This window comes from Balearica regulorum, chromosome 5 (assembly GCF_011004875.1).
Source record: "Balearica regulorum gibbericeps isolate bBalReg1 chromosome 5, bBalReg1.pri, whole genome shotgun sequence".
Lineage (NCBI taxonomy): Eukaryota > Metazoa > Chordata > Aves > Gruiformes > Gruidae > Balearica > Balearica regulorum.
This window is the reverse complement of record NC_046188.1, coordinates 53,054,026-53,074,173: the sequence shown is the minus strand read 5'-3', so window position 1 is coordinate 53,074,173 and position 20,148 is coordinate 53,054,026. Positions and strand designations below refer to the sequence as shown.

At 37.5% G+C, this 20,148-nt stretch overlaps 1 protein-coding gene across 2 annotated transcripts in view; it reads left to right on the top strand.

The window, feature by feature from the left end:
* Window positions 1-20,148, top strand: part of MOB2 (MOB kinase activator 2) — a 115,840-nt gene that overhangs the window by 25,194 nt on the left and 70,498 nt on the right. Inside the window, exon 1 of one of the 2 annotated variants that reach the window (XM_075754930.1) lies at window positions 11,855-12,077. The exons of the other annotated variant lie outside the window; for it this stretch is intronic. Within the exon in view, the coding sequence (XP_075611045.1) occupies window positions 12,043-12,077 (35 nt within the window). The 5' untranslated portion in view covers window positions 11,855-12,042. Of the gene's footprint in view, window positions 1-11,854; window positions 12,078-20,148 lie in introns of those variants that run through there. 2 annotated transcript variants of the gene reach the window in all.

Below are 20,148 nucleotides of genomic sequence, written 5' to 3'. Positions count from 1 at the left end.
TACTGACAACATTTTACAAACCTTTGAGACTGTTGTACAGATCAGTTTGTTTCACTTGTATAATTAAACCACGTTTATGTAAAAGTTTCATGCGAATACTAGGCCTCTAATTTACTATGAAATGATTTTTGCTCAGTTTAACATTGCTTTCAGATACAAACAAGAGAACAAATTACTTGCAGTGCCAGATAAATGTGTACTTGGCTGTCTGATGAAAAACTTTTTCATTTTTTTCTTCTGTATATATTTCATAATGTCTGTTGTTCTAAAATGTCCAAAGGCAATTACCAAAACCAAATCAATGCTGGATAATTATAACAGAAATGTACTGCCTGGAGCCGCTTATTCTAATATCACCTTCCTGCTAACTACAATTAGAGGAAAAAAATTACATTAGTCACTTGAAAATGGCAGCAATCCCTGTTTTAACAAGTCTTGTAGATTTTTCCACTTTTCTCAGCATCCCTTTGCCTGTTCAGTCAAGCTTAAGAGAGAAATCTGCAAGTACACAGTGCATTGTGTTGTGAATTGCTGTTTCTTCATTAGCCAGCATAATTCACCAGGATTGCAATTATGGTGCTGTGAATTCTGTTCACTAATGAATTTTAGGTTCTGTTTAGTTTAAGTATTCTTCTTAATGATGAATCAGTTTATTTCTTGCCTGAGTTGCTTTGAGGAACAGCTGTACACCTACTCCACCAAGGTCCTCCAGGAGAAACTAGTCTCTGAGCTCTCTTCTTTGGGCAGGACCTGATGGCTGTGTGGGCATGGTAGCTGATAGCTTCAAAATTAGGTGACACCCATGGAGCAGATGAAGCTGCTGTGGCCAGTGCAAGCTTCATCCAGCAGGCCATGGAAGACCAGTGGTAGTGGGGCTGTCTGATTACTTTAAAGGTATCCTCAAGGAGTAGAGATGTTTCAGCTTTTTGTGTGACAATTTAGCAAGTGCTACCTGGTATTTTTCTGCATGGGCAAATCTCTGAACTTTGCTTTTAAAGGTAAAAGAAATAGAGAAATACTATTCTTAAACACAAATGTAACAACGTGCACTGCAGCAGTTAACTAGAAAACAAGAGCATGTGTACAGGGAGGTAGGATACTCCCTTCAGTTAAGCGCTGGGAGGTGTTTGTGCACAAGTGTGCATGTGTATTTGAGAGTACATAGGCTGCTCCAAAACATGCTATAGTTTTCAATAATATCTTGCATAATAAAGCTTACCAGTTCATTTTCTCGACAAACTAGTGTCTAAGTTCTTGAAATAACTCACCCATGTGAATAAATAAAAGAGGAAGTATTTCACAACAGTATTTTCATCAGGGTTTTGTTATAAAAATGAGTAAAATAAGAAGTAACAAAGTAACCTCAAATATGAAAGGTTTGGGTTTGGTGTTTTTTAGTTCTTAAGTGCAGGTTCCCTCTTTCAACCCTGTTCTTAAATAACTGAAAATAGAAAAAAAATGGAGAAATAGTTCATATTCAAAACATACACAGTCTCCAAAGTAATTTCCAAAGCTGCTAGATCCTCAGATGAAGTGAGAGGGTGAGATATGGAGTAATATTGCTAAAAGAGAAGGATGGCTTTTTTTTCACAGCCTCAAATGACTGTTCTTCCAGCCCCCCATTCTCATTAGCTATTTGGTTGCCTTTGGGTATTGTAATGCATCAGGGCCAGAGAGCACTATGAAAGAGAAATGGGGAGCACTGTTGGTGCCAAAGTGCTCTCTGACTGCAGGTAACTGGTGATTTGCAGAGTAGAAAACATATGCAGACAGTATTCCAGCAATCTGGGGCATATCTGTTGTTGGGGAAATACTGAATAAGAAAAGTAACGAAGTATTTTGTAGAATATTGGATAGTATTTAACTACTTTGTTCAGCATAACTCAAAAATCCCCACAAACATTGGTGTTCCTGGATGTCATAGAATTCATGGTCGTAGAGCCTGAATCAGGTACAAAGCAGGTATCACATAGGTGGCAGAAAATGCAATCTGCATTTGATTATGCTGAGCATGTATCGTAGACCTATCACAGAGAAATGAATGTGAAAAGTTATCTAGATCTCCACCTTCACTGAATCCTTGAAGAACCTTTTCTGATGAGGATGATAAAATACTTCTAAACTTGTTCCTTGCAATTAAATTTCCTTACATTTTCAGAGGGAGGGAGGAAGAGAATTCTGCTGTGTCCATATTGTTACAAATATTTGCTAGGAGAATTTACTGAGAAATGTTGGTGAACGTGGAATAATAGACTCTTTTTAGAAGTGGAGCTGTTCTTGTGGTGACTATCTGGGTTTCGGATTTTCTTGCTGTGGCTACAGAGTGCTCGTCTAGGACTTTTAAGAGATCTGGATGTTTATTTTGAATTTGGCCATTAGCATGCTAGGTGACTTCAGACATGTCTCTCCAGTTCCTTTTTGTCTTTAATTTCCTATCTCTAAAATGATTAACTCCAAAGTAAGTTGTTGAGATCTGCTGGTAAAATTAATTTTAAGAGAGTTGGTTATGGGTATATTCTTGAGATATTTAGTCTCCATCTTATTAAGCTAGTAAGAGGGCTGGAACTTTGGTGGGTATGATAAATATCTAGATAGAAGGACAAATGAGCTTTTTTCTTTTTTTCTCTCAGGATGACTTTTGCATTAACACAGACTGCGGTACCAGAAAAATACAACACACATTTAATGTTAGGAAAGTGATGCTGCCAGTAACTCCAGACTGTGGTTGAATTTCATATTGTGTGTCTTCCCTCCCCAGTGTAAGACCGGACTACGTAGGTTGCAGTTTATTTTCAATGGGTCAGTATGGATGTAGTTATCTATATAAGCTTTGCTCTCACATTGATTTTGGGGAAGCTTTGTGGGTGTTGGTTCTGCAGTGATTGCTAGCACACCACTTAAGTGATGGCTAATAACCTACATTTACCATTGTAGCAGCACGGTTGTAGGTCTGAAGAAGGAGCAGTAGTCAGAAGAAAAAGTTAGTTTTCAGCTGCTAGAAAGAATCTTCCGAATCACACCAAAAGTATGTTTTAAAAGTGGCTATTCTGTGTACATTTTGTGCTCTTCAGTCTAACAGGGAAATTTTTGCTTGGGTAATAGCCTAATTTGTAGAAGCAATATTGTACACAGTGAAGAATCCAAGCGCTCTTGGATTCCAGCTAAATGGCAAAATTAACATCAAACCATTTGAAGAAACAAGCTGAAGTTTCTATACTATACAGATATATGAGTTTCTGAAAAATTATACTTTATAAATGGAATCGTTTCCCTGAAATAGCAAAAATCTGACTTTTTTTCTAAGCCATGCTGTCAAAAATGCTTATATTTTGATTAACTGGATAATAAGAAATAACTGAACTGCTGTAGCCCATGAAATAAGTGATAGTGAGGATGATGTTTTGAAACAATTATTTCAATTCAGCTTGGCTTGTTTATAGATTTAGAAAAGTAAGCAAGAGTTGGCAATAGAGGTACTGTTGTATTTTGTTTCTAAGTTATCTGTGAAACACTACCAGGAATTTAAGATACATCTGGCTTTACAATAAGCTGAATGAGTTCTGGAAGCATTTACAGTTGAAAGCTCTAAACAGTGTTTGAGTACTTCACTTTTTCAGGGTAGATAAATCTCCTCCTTGTACCACATTTTCAAGGGAGTCTCTGAAAAAGGCAGTGATGCAGCAGGTTTGTCAAAAAGGCGTACTTTACCGTTCTGGGTGGTTTTCTTGCCTAAAATATCGCCAGGCCTGAGTCAGAGGGAAGGAAATGTGACACTCAGGTCCTGTGGCTTCAGCTTAAATATCCATCTATGTTGTTGCTTGGGCTTTGAATTTCTTATTGTTGCTTTAGTGGTAACATGATAACTATGAACACACACATTTTTCACTAATAATTTTTCCACAGTGGTCTGGGACATGCTTATCTGACAAGATGAGTATAATAGCAAACACCATATTTAAAATTAGTTTAAGTTACTTGTGTTTGATTATCTTTGGAAAACGTAGTACCGTCATTTTCATTAAAACCCCCTACATCTTCACTATCAGCTTTTAAATCTGTAACACATTTGCCTGTTAGATAATATATGATTTAAATGTATTGTACCTGACTGAGGGTTTTCAAAGGCAAATTTCCTCTGCTGTGGACTACTGCATCTTCACATTTTTTTGCAGTCCCTGAGAAGGTAATCTTTCTTTGAAAGATTCTAGTATCTAAACAAGTGGTTTCCTTCAGAAAGGAAAGTGATTTCAGATGGAGAACTTTCTTAAAGAGGAAGACTACCACTAGGATTAAGGATCTCAAGTATTCATTCATCTCTTCCTGACCTATAGATTAATTGTGGGTTTGTTTTTTTTTTTCATTTAAACCCATCTTTCTGCTTGTGAAATAAGAATAACTATTGATGTATGAGGCACATCTCATAACACCATGAGATTTCTGTGAGAGAACCTTTATGAAGGGGAAATTCTCGGAGACCTTTATGAAGGGGAAACTCTTCTCTCACCTTTTGCTTTGCTGCTGCCCTGTCTTTAAGCTGCTGCCCTAAATTGACAGCTATGCAGAGCTGTATAGCTTCTTAAGCTTAGTAAGTTATAAATGGTATTCCTCATAATGACCTTGGGAGGTGAATATTGTGTTTCCCTGGCATACATAGAGAAGATGGAGAGTGGTGTGCTTTGGGTCTCTTAGTGACATATTTCCAAAGGAACATTGTGCAGCCTCAAGCAAATCAAGAAGATACATGTTTACATGGCTTCTGTTGCAAGTATAATTCTGGAAGTGTAATGAGAATGAGAGGAAGTGGAGGACTTCCTGCATTAGTTTTTGTGGCTCTGTGAAGGGGCTCTCTAAACTGCAGCTGTGTTGCACAACTGATAAAAGTTATGTTAGGCTCGGATAAGTCTCTTTTGAGATGGGAACTAATATACCTCTTGCATGCACCATGGTTAAATTTTTATTAACCTGGAAGTTAGAACAACAGTAATAATGACTGAGCATGCTACTTGTCTCTGTATTTTACCTTAAGTCTATTACTTTCTCATGAAATGTACTAATGCTAGACGGAGTCCTTAAAATATGATTCACCCTTTTGGAAAAGCTTTCACAGTAAACTAATTACTTAGCATGTGAGTAAAGTGTCTGCATAAGGTGGGAGAAATGAAAAGGTAATGGGTGCCTTTAACATAGTGGTGATATATCCCCGTTACAGGTCTCTAGGCTAGAAAGGGAGAAATACTAAATGGGAAAGGATTCATCTTATTTGGGAAAAGCTCAGGATATATGTGGTGTGCTAAAGGGAGGATAGTTAGTTAAATTCCTTTCTGAAACATCCAAACTACTTTTATCTGATTTTTAGATTTTTAGATTGCACTTAATGCTATGCTGGATGAGACTACCTGATTAATGATTGTATTTGACTCCTGCACTATGGGTTTATAAATGGAATCAATGAAACGTTACTAAACGTATTTTATTGTTTTTTTTATGATGACTATTAAAGTGTTAATCATGTTTATCTGTTCAATATTTTGTTTTACAATATCTTTACAGTGGCTTTGCTGAGTGTTTTTCTATTTACTCAACTTACAGTGTTAGTTTCTTTTTCAACTTGTAAGTTTGCCTGTATGACTTTTTTTTATTAAGGTCTGGGACCTTGATGAACTTTACTATAGGGTTGAAGGGTGATTTTGAGGCCAGTATGTGAGACGTTTATTTAAGGTGTAAGGAGAAATTAAGACTATTTCTCTTCTGCCTTTGACTTCTGGGCTTTTGTGGAGGTGTGCTTTTGTGCCCTGCACATAGCAGGGGAAGTGCTTTGGAAAGTGCTTTTTTTATATCTATGGATGAGAAGTATTATTGTGCTGGTCAGTGAGAGAGCTTTTCAGAAACAGTAAAGCATGCCAGATTTAATTAGCTCAGCCTTGCTGTCTGACACTGATTTTCTTTTTTTTTTTCTTTTGAGTGTTCATAATGATCACTCAAATGAAATAATTTACAGAATCAAATATACTGTAGTCACGTTAGGGAAGAAAAAACAGGTGAAAATGGCTTCTTGCTTCTGGGTATTTTTTTATCAGAGAAAAGAATACCTTCTGAAAATCAACTTGATTTTCCTGTCATTGTGCTGTACTGCAGGTGTGGATATCCTGTATTAAACCAGGCAAACTAGAACAGTACTGGTTCCTAGCAACCCAAAGGGTGTGTGTTTGCCTCCGATAAGTGCAGGATGTTTAACATCACATAGTCAAAGATAATTGAGGAGTCTTCTACTTTCAATGCAGAATAAGATGGATTAGGTCATTCTCTGTTAAGGATATAATGCTGACATTGCCAGTTAGCTAGACACAAAAGATCTTATGATGAGATACTGATCTTGTGTTTTAGGTTACTGTAAAAAAACCCAGAAAACTCTTCAAAAACAGAGACCAAAGACAAGGATGGCAGTCACAGTATAAAAGCTGGTCCATTACATAACATTAGTAAGAAAAGCAGCAAGGACAGCTGAATTTGCAGAGTCTGGCTGCTTCCCTGTGTGCAATGCTGTAGATAATGCAGGAAATAATTAATATAAATGTGCATTCAAAAGAATGCTTAAATTTTGCAAGTACATAAAAAGGCTGGACATTTTAAATTTTTCATATTCATTGCAGGGCACATATTACCTTTTTGTGTGTGTGTGTTGATGTCTTTCCCAACAGTTTTACCCAGAGAACCAAAGCATAGTTTTCCTTAAGAAGCTCATTCGGGAGCTCACCCTTCCCCACAGGCTGTATCAGGTGGGAAAACTAAGCTTGCTTGCTATCAGTTCTTTGGCTGGCTTTAAGTTCTTAGTTATTTTATATATATAGGTGTGAAAGTTCAAAACATGGACTAGTTTGCCTGTTCAACTCCATGTGTTCGAATTGTTCTCTAGCATTGGGCGAGGACAATGTTCCAGAATATATCAGTCTTTTCAAGCTTCATATAAAAAAAATCTCAAAGGTCAGACAGAGTAAGCGTGCCAAGGAGAAAAATGTTTTATTTCTATACATTCATATATAAGTAATAAATTGAGAAATATTTTCCATTATTTTTACCATCATTTCTGTTTATTGCATCAATATTACTTTCCAAGGAAGTGACTGAAACCAGCATTTAATATTTTCTCCAGATAGTTTTCTTTAGGAAACTTGTTCTGATTGGCTATTTTAAATTGTAGTAGTCAGGTTTTGTCACAGTATTACAAACAAGGGTTTGGTGGGGTTTTTTTAACTGTTTAACCTCCTTTGCTGGAATGGTATTTGGTTCACATCTACTTCCTTTTTTTTTTTTTTTTTAATAGTTGAGAGCTGCAGGCACCATAAGTATAACTGCATTTTGTATGAAATCTACGGCAAGGAGTATCAGTCAGGATACTGGCAACAGAATTATTTGATGCCTTTGGTTACTAAATATATGAAACTGATCTAACACATAGACAGACTCATCAGTGAGGCTCATGTAATCTGTCATTGGAGTCCACACTTCTAACCTGACTTGCTTTTTAGCATGTAGAAGAGGCCTACATGGATTAAAGGCCATGGTATGTGTATTGCTGTCAGAGTGCATCATTATGGCAAATCGAAGCATTGTGTTCTGTGGCCTCAGTTTCTATGGGTTGTAATGTCTGTGAAAGTTGGAGATGAATAAACTTGTTTTGGTTTATTATCGTAAGCTGAAATGGGCATAAATTTCTTTTGGTTCTGAGCTTTCTGCCCAGTTCTAGTACTGCGGGTGAATTATCTGCCCGGAATACTCTTCTTGTAATCATATCATGCATGTAGTTCTCTGTATAGCATGGCAGCCTGAGTCCAGCCTTATTTTTATGAAGTTTTGTTGTATTAACTATTCTCAATGAAGAGGATGTGCTGAAAAGTGTATTCATAATATGCTTCTGTTGACAGACAGCTCTCCTGTGGTTCCTTGGAGGGATCTTTGGATTTTAATGAATTTTTATTCTGTAGAATGATAAATCTTATTGAAGTTGCGGATTTAAAAAAATATGTCAGTTCATCCTAGCCCTTTCATGCGATGGATCCTTTTCTTAAGCTTGTAGACTAAGTGGTTCAGCAGGCATAGTATCTCCCAGGCAAAGAAACGAAGCATATGGCAGCTGAAGTAAGAGTGATAAAGCATGGTGAGGCTGCCAAGCATAAAGATACTGCTGTAGTGACAAAGCATGTGGCAGCACTGGGGGCTTTCAGAGTGATAATCTAGCTGCGATACTTTTGATTTCTAAGGAAGAAATTGCTAGAAACATGATGCAGTTTTATCTCAACAAGACTGACTTGGACGAGGCTAGGTGTCTTGTTGTTTCTACTGTTACAGGAGCAATTTGGCTGTATCTGGTTTTTAAAGTGTTATATATAGGCTTTTCTTTTAAAAAAAAATAAATTACAAAAGATGCTTCTTTTCTCAGCTTCAGTGTGTTCCTTCAGTTCTGTGGTAATGAGGTGTACCTTTCCATCAGTGAAATGTGGTGTGTCTATTCTTGAATGCAGTGATTAATGCTGCATGTAAACTATTCCAAACCACCACATCTGATATTTGCAGACAAGAGTAGCTGAAGCAAGGTAGGGGGCAAAAGGAGATGGTTCAGTGAAAATTGATAGTTGAAGATGAGTAACCTTTTAGACAGGTTCATATGGGGTCAGAGTGAAAACAGGGGCTTTCAAACTTTTATGTGTTAGATATCATTTTTAGACTGAAGCTTTGGTTTCATGAAGAAGAATTATCAAAGCTTACTTTAAACAAGGAATTTTCACATGCCATTGATGACAGATACATTTGCTTTGACATGCCATTTTTTTAAGGTCTTCACTTCATTGTTAATACAAAAATGGGCTTTTGGCCCCCCATCCATACATAGTGTTTTTATTATCAGTGACTTTGGTCCTGCTCCATGAACGATAAAAGTTAAGATGTGTTTCTATGTTTTGGAATAAAGGCTGTTTTAGTGAGATTTTTTAAAAAATCAAGATTTGATAGTTTCATTTTAAAAGATCGTATGTGGAAAGGTGAAGTAAATTCGTTCAGGTTATGTACTCGGGTATATATAATCTCTTCTGTTGGTTTTAATATCTATTAGTAAATTTAATGTTGTTCTTCTGGGCTCTTTTTGGGTAACAGCCACCAACAGTGACAAGTATAGAGGACTTCGTAGGGGCTGTGAACTTTTTTTTTTTTTAGTAAAAGGCTACCTTTTTTTAATTATTAAAAGGGGTAACTAGGATCTGCCTTAAACACCTAGGAGGTGTTCAATTATTTTCTTTAAAAGAGAAGGTCTATCCTTCCCACAGAAGCATTGTGTGAAGTAAGAGGTCATTCAGAGTTGGAGCTAGTATAGCTTAGAGAACAGGAAGAACAAAATATTCAGTGTTATTTAAAAAAACACACTACTTCTAATGTGTGGAGTTCAATAGGCACTCTAAGAAACATATTTGAAGGGTACTATGCAGCAACGGATCAAGTCCTCCTCTCCTTGCCAGTTGAGTAATCTCTCTTTATTTTTTTCTGATATGATCATTGCTGGAAAGTGAAATGGAAACTAGACTCTGGATTACTGTATATGACATGAACGGTCACTGTCTTTTTGGGGAAGGGGACCTGACAGCCAGCTTCGCAAGGCATGCGGGCAGCGGGCTCCCTCTGCAGCCGGTTAATGCCGGTGCTTCTGGAGGAGGTCGTGCACTGTGGTAAGGTTGGGGTGTTTTGGTTTATTTTGATGGAATGGAGTCAGCCCCCAGCTATGGAAACTTGCTGAAGTGCACACAATGTCCTCACAGCGATTATGAAAATCTTCTGGTGGCTTTTGCCAGTTGGGGATTTAGGGCTGAGATACAGGCTTTCCCAGCTCCTGGGCAGCAGAAAACTGATGTGCTTCTGAAGTGATGTGCTTTCCTCTGTTTTGAGTGGAATGCTTACATCTTTTCTACAGGTTCAAAGACATTTCATTCAACCAGTTCAAATTTTGTGCTCCTTAATGTTCCAAGCCAACATATTGTTTAGAAAATTATGTTGCTAAAAGTATGCCACTTTCAGATTTTGTACAGTATTTCAATTCTTAAGTTATTCAGAGTTTCAGGTTGTTATGAATGTCTAAATATCAAAGTGGAGCAACTGATGGAAAATAGAAACATTGCAAGGTTTATATTGGAGAAAGTAATGTGATTACTGTTAGTAATCAATTACTAATTATGACATATTTATTAATTCAAAGTATTGAATCAATATGGATATACATTCTTTAAGTATCTTGGATTTACTACACAAGAACATCTCATGATACTTGTATTGACTGGTGTACTGCAGATGACAGGAAAATTTTAAATTCATTTTGCTGGGATTACTTTTGAACACCTCACTTTGTTTTTTTTTTTTATTTGCTTATCTGCCTTTATGTTGCTAAAATCATAAGCTGCATCTGCAGTGCTTTAGTGCAGCAGCTCTTTGATTTCTGGAATCTGTCTGTGCTGCATGGTATTATAGTATGTAAACTAAGAAACTTATCTGTGTGGCCCTCATGGGGAAGAAACAGCAGGAAAAAAACATGATAAAGCAGAACCCTGAATATTGTAAAGGCTTACAGACAAGAAGGAAAACCAAGGAAAAATGAGGTATATAAATGAAGCAGCAAGATAGAATGGTGGAAAAGTTGCTACAATTTTCATGTTCAGGCTCTTCTTTCAGTAGAGGGCAGTACTGGTTCAATTTTCTTTTAAAGTCATAGGCAGCATATGGTTATGCTATGCTGTTCTCAATACAAGCTTTTAAGAATGGTTGAATGCAGACATGGAGTTGAGTTTGTAATAGATGGCTGGAGGAGGATTGTGAACAGCTTTCAGAATACCCATGTTAAATTGCAGTCAACATAGTATCACAAGAGGAAATTCTGTTAGTCATTTATCTATTCTTAATGGCAAGGTTGCTATAATCTTTGGTTGTCTGCCCACTGCCCAGATAAATCTGTCTGTTATTCCCTGTTTTCCTGCTTATGACTAGAGTAAGTTCAGTGCACAAGAGCCAGCAAACGTGGTGAAAGCAAGACCTGCTCTGGACTGCTGTGGGTGCTATCTGCTGCTTCAATCAATGCAGGATGCCTATTCTATTGCCACAAAAGAAAACCAGCTTTTCACTTCGTTGGTAATCCCCCACTGCTAATTTTTCTACTGGGGTGGAATGCATTTAAGAGGCTGTCTTACTGTATCACTGATGACAAAGTGTAAATGTCAAACACGTTATTAATTGTAAGCTCTGTGTGAATTCCTCTTCCCTCTGGAGCCTATTTGTATATTATAGGCATCTTCCACAAGATGGAGCTTTAAGGCTCTGCAGCTGGGAATTTTTCCCTCTTGACTAATAAGCAGAAAGATGAATGGAGTTTATGAAATCTCTTAAAACAGGTATAAAATGAACATTTCAATGGGTTTATTTTCTTTTTTTTTTCAAGAAAGTGGGTGGGTTTTATTAACAACAACAGACTCAGCAGATACTTTGGATTCTTTAATATGTCTGAGGCACTGGAATTGTTTTAAAAGAAGAAAGGGAGGATTGGAAAAAATAGTTGTCATTACTTATTTATTCTTTGGAATTACTTTTTCTTTGCTTCCAAACTGACTTGAAAGGTAGGCAGAACTAGATAGAGAAAAGCATTATCAAAATGCTTGCTAAATCTTCATTTATTGGGAGGAGGTTTTTTTAAACAGTCCTACCCTAAAAGAAGAGGAGGAAACTTTAGATAACAGCTATTCTGATAGATAAAAGAAAGGCAGAAAGCATTTACTTTTCTTTTGCACAGCTGTCTTTTCAAGAATGAGCTATGTATACCCTTTCTCTAGAAGAGGACCTTTTTATGTTTTTCACTCTGCCTGCCAGAAGTTGCATCTTGCTGAATTCTGCAAAAGTGCTACCAATATTTCAGGCCGTGTTTCAGTAATCGGTTATCTTGTTCTTCTTTGAGTATCTGAACTGTGTTTTATTCCATTGCCATCTTGTCGGAAATCCCCTGCTGTTAATTTTGTTGGAATGGAATTCATCATCTGCTCACTGTGCTGCTGCTGGTAAGACAATTTTATACATTAACTAGCACAGACGTGTGTGGACATGAAGTGGTACTGTGCAGACATAAACTGGGAAAGAGCTTAGCTGGAGAGGGGGAAGAAGGACTAGGTGGGGGCTGCCAGCAGGGAGGGAGAAACTAAAGGCTTGAGTGTCTTTCCTGTCCGGCTTTTCTGCCTCATGCTAGCCTTTTCTGGTGATAACAAATATTAGTAGTGTATGTTTGCCACATCTCTCTGTACAAACCAAAACTTGAGGATAGAAGCAGTTTACTGAGGACTCTTTACAAGTACCCTTTCCCTTTCACCTGTCAGTAAACTCCTATGTTACTCTCAATATGTTTAGACTTTATTAGTACTTTCTGCAGGGTCTGTGTTATCACTTTGTGCTTGACTTGAGGAGTTACAGGTGAAGGTTGTGAAACATTGTTTCAGAGTAAATTATTTGTGTTATTTTTTCATGCTTTGCAGGTGGTGTGCTAGTAAGCAAGAGATAAGAAGTTATGATTTTTCATTCTGTGGCTCGGGGGTCTCCCTAGGTTAACAAGTAGGACCTTAAGAACTTGGAACAGAAACCACATATCAGAAATCTGCCACCTCCCTTATCTAATGTTGCTACCCCCCTAGCTGATGGTCCTCTCCAGTTTTAGGCACAGAAAATAGTGTATGGCAAATACAATAAAAAGCAGTTGTTCTTTATGCTTGATAACAATGAGTCTCTCTGCACAGATCCACTACTACTGATTTCTATGCTTCATGTAGGCCAGTGGCTGAATCAGTCTGTAATGATGCCGTATCTTACTGGATCTGCTGCAGATCCAAGTTAAGAACTCTTCTTCAAACTTCAGTTTTCCTCAGATGCTATCACAGTCTTGACATGTTAAGAACTGTCTACGTTTATTTTTCTTTTGGTTCCACCTCTTATTTTTTTCAATAATTTTTTTCGTGCAGTATGTCAAAGTATCAGATTGTTACTAGCTGAGCATGTATGTGTTGGTACAGAAGATGTGGTAGACCATTTGGACAGTTTTATGAAGAGCCCTTCCCTGTAATAGAACGTTAAGTTGGATTTCTGAGCCACAACCTCAAAATAGATATTTGACTTGCAAAAAAATGAAGTAATATGAGCAGGGTGTTGGAGTAAGCTTGAAATCATGTTTTTTTCCCCCGAGATCTTATGGGACATTTGGTCGTGTATGGGCAACAATTCTTGCCCTTCCCTCCCACTGCTTCTGCCAACATGGATGTCCAGTTTCCAAGGACTCTCAAAGTACTCCACCCCTTCTGTTTCCTAGCACCAGCAGAAAATACCTTTCTTTTCTGAAAGCAATAGCAGTACCAATTCCTTAAAAATATTGTAGATGCAAGCTTTTGCATAATCCTTAAGTTTTGTAACAGTGGTTCTACAGCAGTCAGTTCCAAACTCCAATGACTGTCTATAGACTTGGATAAAGAATTACTCATTTCCCACACAGCTTTACAGAAACAGTGATTTTGACAGGGAGTTTCAGGGTGAGTGGAGATAACAGAGTTAAGGGTACTGAGAGTATATTTACTAGGGGTAAATATTTATTTTCTATATTACACAGGCCAATGCCCTATTGACAAAAACAGCCTCAGCAGACAGTTCAGAGGCACTCCTCTGTTGGTAACAGAATACGGTTGTCTCAGAGCAAAGATTTTCTTAGCACTTATTAGCCAAAAGATCATAGTTGCTTTATTTAAACAAACTTTGGTATGAAGATATCAAAATAACAACTTAAACCAGATGCTTCCAGGGAATACACATGAAGAGGGGCTAAATGTAGTCTAACCACCCTTAGAGAGCAGAATAGGCAGTTGGCGACTATTTAGCTGGATTACCTTATGGTCCTTTTTCTCTGCAAGTGCTATTTTCAGAATAGAATGTAAATGAAATGCAGTGTAGCCATTTATTTAGCTTCAAATCAGTGTGAAAAATCCTTCACGGTTTACAAAGAGAAAAGCGATAGTGAGTTTTTAGGATGATAGTGGAAAATGTCATGACTGGGAAGATAGATGCTGTCTATAATAAAGCTGCCTGTGGCTTCAGCAACTGCTTTTTTCAAATTTACTAATCTATAGGATTACTGTCCTATCTTCTCTATGGTTATCTTGCATTATTTTTCATGCTGCTAGTAGACCTAGATGCTCATAAAACTGAGAGACTTGCAATACAAACTTTACCCTTTTGTTCCTGCTTTTAGTGTGCTCTTGTGCTGGGCTGTGATACAGTTGCTATTAGAGTTGTTCATGCTGAATTCCAAGATAACTGCTGTGATGCAAGGAGAATGGTCATTACACATTAAGTACTAGACTGATCTTAGCTTTAAAACCAGAATTGAAAACAGGTATGTGGAAGTAATGCTTAAGTTCCAAGGTAGCAACCTCTTGTATCTACCACTACTGTGCCAAAAATAGTGCAAAATTATTAGTCTATTCATTTACTCCTAAGTCTGTTACAGCTTAGCTGTAACTGCTGGACAAAGCATATGCACTTCCTATCCTACTTTAAAAGCAGCAACATGTAGAATTTAACAGATAAAGCAGTTGTCATCTCCATTAATTGTAATATATGTTCCTTTGTATTTGCTCTTTTGCTCTGTTAGCGTATCCTGACAGATGATTGTCTTTTCAGGTATTACCACAGTCATTGTCTTTTCCCCTTCATTTAGCTTCAGTCACTTTGCTCCCTTGGCCTTCTTTGTGTACTTAAATTCTGTATCTTCTTCTCAGTTTTCTTCAAAGCATGACTAATTGCATGAGTTTTAAAAGGATTGTCATCTCTCTTTTTTTCATTCTGCACTCTTATACTCTTAGAAAGTTTTTCAGACACTTGCTGGCTAGGGAGCCAACCAGGGAAAGGTCAGCATGAAAGCTCAGCGCCAAGGATATCAGATGGCATGGCTTTAGATCAGAGGCCAAACATCTCACACGATACTTGCTGGATTTTGATCCACTTTCTGTTAACCACCCTTACAAGGCTCTAGCTTTTGTCTAAGTGTTTGGTTAATAAACCATTTACTTTCCTTAAAGAGAGTCCATCTTTCCAGTGATAAGGGGATAGATAGGTGTCTCTGATCATAATGGGGTGGTTTATTGTGTCTCCTTATGTTGCACTGACTCTATAGCCGATACTTAGTTTTCTATGATTGTTAGTACCTGGCTCACTCCACCTATGATTTATTAGCTAGTTCATATTAGCTAAGGTTTATAGGTGGTCTATAACTGATTTCAATTTTAAATAACATAATTTCTGGATCAGATTTGCAGTTGGTGGAATTGGGTGATGTTCTAGTAGTAGCCAGCCATTGGTTGGGGATGTAGAAATTGAATTTAAATTTTTGAAGCTACACCTTTTTTAATCTGTTGAGAAGCTAAATAAGGGAAGAATCTCAATTAGACAATACCAAATGTTTCTGGGAGGAGCTATGGCTATCATCATGCAGTTAGTGTATTACCCTGACAAGCAAATAGATCACACTCCTTAAATAAAAGAAGTTACCTGAAAAGGATTTGAACTATTTGAAATTAGTTATAAATTTCTGATGAACCTCTCTGAAAAAAGATTGGTTTCTAACAATGTACAAATGTTAAGGAAAATAAAAAATCTGGTCAGGGTATCAAATATAGCTTGCTTATAGCATTTGCTTTTCAAACTATCCCATAAAGGAGTGGTGAATTTTCTTCAAGATATTTCTTGTATGATTTCTTGGTCTCAAAAAGAGACTAAAGATATCCTCCCACAGGCAATGTTATGACAAATGTAAATGATAAAAGGGACAGAAGGAGATAGTTGACTAACTTTTCACATCAATGCTAAGCCTAAAAAGAACAAGAATTCGACTGAAAAAACACCATCACAAGTGTGATAGTGGCACTCAGTGCATAATATTGCCTCCAGATTGTGTTGCTTTTCCCACCAAGGAAGAAGGAATTTTTTTTAAATTAACCTTCAAATGACAAGGCCATGTTTTGCTTAATTTCCCCATCACTGTTCTGATCATTTTCTTTGAGATGCTGGATTTTTAAAGGTCTACCTGAAAATGGGACGTTTCCTGTGCTACTGCAACTTCTCTGTAACTTCTCCTTTCCTACCACAGTTAGATTTTACTGAAGTTCTGTAATTCGTTCTTGCAGTTCATTTCCTAAATTAATCTTTCTAGCCAAGCTCTACATTAGAGTCTTCCTGATAGCTCTGGTCTTTAAATGGGGAACTGGCCTTGCTAACTGCATTTGATTTCAGAATAGTTTATGCCTAAATATATTCTACTCTGAAGCATCTAGCTTTATTTCAGATTTAGACCCTTTTGGGTCTTGGAAGTATTGTTTCATTTATATATATAATAATATATAATTAAGTAATGTCATAGCCTTTAGTATGGAGTTAAAGGAATCCTGAATAAATTTTACTGAAACACATGAAACCGTTGTTCAGTGAAGCTTCAGTTGGAAGCTTTTTTTTTTTTTCATTTTTCTACTTACTTTGGCAAAACGTTGACTTTCTCAAACAAGACATAGAAGTCATTCTCTGAGGCCTGTACGTGAATGCATAGCGTTGGTGATAACACTGTGCTGGCCTTTAAGGACTAGTTATGCAGGAGGGCCATAGTCTGAAAATAGTTCATTGTAGGGTGATAGTTCTGACTGAATTTGAGTATGTAAACTACTGTGTTTCTGTCACATTTCAGAAACCCCTTGCAGATGACAGGACTGAAACCTATCACCTACCTCTTTCTTCTGCATCTGGTTGTCTGTTACAGCGTTAAGACCCCTTTCCTTTGGCCTTTTTATTGGCTTTCTGCAGCTTTGTAGGGAGTAGATTGTATAAAGCATGCCCCTGGAAAGCAGAGGCTGTTAAAAGGTTTAAGACAAATTTGTTTGAAGACAAAGAGGGCATTGAGGAAAACGGTGGAGAGGGATTGAAGGGCTTTTGCCGTGCAACAGAGCCTTGTCTGTGCAAGACTCAGCCTGCCTCTAAGTTCCAGCAGGCTGCTGAGAAGCAGGCCAAGAAAAGACTCTCCAAGACCCTGTTCCCTTCATCTGAAGTCTGCCATCTGGACAGAGGATGGCTAGAGGGTTCCTGGAACATATAGAAAGGAATCTTGAGGGCTGAAAATAAATGCCAGTGGAGACAGGAAGTGTCTGAGACGTAGGAGGATTGGAGGAGGGGAGCTGCTTAGCGTCACTGCTCTGTAGGTCACAGTACTGCTAAGGATGAGAGGCAGATAAGGAGAGCCTCTGTGCTGCACTCGGAGGTGCACAGACTTTCCTCCGAGGCCTAAGTCCCCCTCCATTTAGCGCTTTATGTGTGTGAGGGCATTTTAGTTTGTTACAGCGATTCATCTGAATGACTTGGATCTTTTCCTCTTGTAGGATGGGGTGCTTAAATTTGTAGCTCTTGGCATACTAGGCATTTTGAAATAGAAAAGGTTTATGGAAAGATAGAATGATGCCAGCTGGTCTTAAATTTTATCTTGATGCTACCATATTTGAGTTGTCACAAAGCTGTGTGCTACTTCAGCGTGGTGTTTAGTGGGTCTGTTGCAGTCAGATCAGATGATGTTATGAGGGGACTATGCTACCCGCAATGATTTTTCTCATGTAGTAAAGCCAATGAGCTGAGATACTTTATTACTTTAGTGTGCTTTAATAAGTGGTATAATACTGGAGAACAATATTCTTCCTTTGTGGGTTATGAGAGTGGCATGGTCTTTGTACTGTTCTCAGAATGGAAATGTCAGCTAATCACACCACCCATCTTTGCATCCTATAAGAGCCTCTTAAACGTCCAGAGAAACCTTCAGTGAAAATTCTTTGCATCACCTGTTGTGCATTTTTAAGGATAACCAGCCAGTTAATGGTGAATGGTTTTGCTTTGTGTGCTGTCCTGTAAGAATTAAATTGAAAAGAGGTAAGTTTTCATTTCTCAAGATATTTCAAAGAATGTGGTCATGAAGCAGCTCCTTCCTATTAGTGAGCTTTTCAATGCACACAATAAATGACTCTTCACAAGATTTCGGGGCCATTATCATCTAAAGAATGCTCTTAGAAGGCCAAGACATTGATTCTAGAGAAAGTTAGACTATTTTCCTTCACTTAATATTTCTGAAAAATGAAAATGAAAAATGAGAGCATCCTCAAATGTTTACTATATTTCCCATGTGAAGGTGGTGGTACATTTCTTATTACTGACCTTGGAAGTGGAGTGTGCGTTAAGTGGCAGCACTGCCTGCTAGAACTAAGTGGTAGCAGAAGCTCTTTTTCTGGGTGAGTGGAGACTTCCAGAGCAATTGTTTTATCAGGTACGTGCACTGGCAGCTGCCTTGGTGAGATCACCACAGATAGTTTATTGTTTGATTAAAACTTAATGGGGTAATGAGGGCATGATACCCAAGAGTAGAAGGCACAGGTTTGGAATGAGGATCATGTCAATAAAGTAATAGTAATTTTCAGGTTCCTCACTGTGCTTGTTTGGTAAATTAGCCTGCTAGCCTAGGATTATGTAGCTGAAAGACCATATATTTAGCCAACAGAAATCTTAGTCTAGAAATTCTAATTTACACATGGATCAATAACTCCGAATTTGAAAACCATATGAATATTATAAACTTCATGTAATGGAAAAAGTAGATCCTTCCACAGAGACATCTTTAGTGCTTGAAGTTTTTGTCTTGTCCTTTCCTTCTAAATGACTCGATATATAATCACTTACAGTGTATCAGTAAGGACTGTAATTATTTCAGAGGCTTTGCACACAGCTACCATTTGAATCTGTAATTAGGGGAAGTGCAGGTTATTTGTGCTCAGGTTAAATTGTTCTGCAGGATGTATTTCAAACTCCATAGCACAGAGTATAGCTGCATAGTGTTGCAAAGTGAAATACCAATTTACAGGCTTAAATGCATCTTTCTCTTCAAGAAGTAAATAGTGGATAACATGATCTCTGTGCTAGCTCATTACCTTACGTACTATTTTTGTTAAAAAGAAATCCTTAAATGTTTTAGGGGTGAATAGTGGTAAGCTGGATTCTTTGATAAGTTTGAGGAGTGTGGCATGTTCTTTTCTTTTGCAAGCTTTTTCTCGAATTTCATCACTCCTTTCATATAGCAGTAGCTTGCCAGAATTTCAGTAGTTTGTCAGAGTTTAAATGAGTCATCACTGATTCTTTGCTGAAAGTCGTATTTTTTCCTATTGTGCATATCTTTCGTTGTTGTTGTAAATGCCAGAATTTTAGATTGCTGTTGCTTCAGCAGCAGTAACTTCAGAAATTTTGTAACCTTTCTTGGCTTGTGGTGTGTGTAACTGGAGCACAGTGCAAGATGACAACATAGAGAGGGCAAATCTTTAGATATGAGGAAAGAGCACAGATGTGATTTAGTATAATTTTAAGCCAGGCTTGAAAAAAATCCTGTCGTTTCAAGAAGCTTGTTGGGTTCACATCAGTGTTTTTCACCTTTCTGTCATGAGAAAATACATGTTTTTCACCTTTCTGTCATGAGAAAATACACGGAAAAGACTTTTAAAACTGAATCTTTTTGCGCTATCTATAGAGAAGGACAAAACATAGCTTAAAGATTACGACAATTAAGTGTTTCAAATGTGCTTAGTCAAAACTTACTATGGTTGCTCTTTGAGCACTTGCTGTTGCACTTTCATGAAGTCTGTGAGATTTGTCATGAAGTTTTTGAGGAGCAAAATAATGGGATTTTGTTAAAATACCTGCAGGTGAAAGGTGGAATTTTATGTAAAAAGATTAACATAAAAACACATGCTTTCCTTATAGCACATTATTGCTTTATGCCTGACCCACAGGATGAACTATTTCTTTGTTGTAATGGATTCTTTGCAATAGCAGGGTTGCTAGTCAGTGATACACATAAGGGAAGCAATTGTTTTTTCTGTGATTGTGCCAGAACATGTGCACTGCGAGTGAAAGACAAGGAAAAGATGTCCTTGAAAATAAGCTTGATTCTAGTGTGTGTGGGGGAAAACTTTGTACTATGTGGACTTGAAATTGTTTTGGTCAATATTGTAATCAAAAATGGTGACCCGT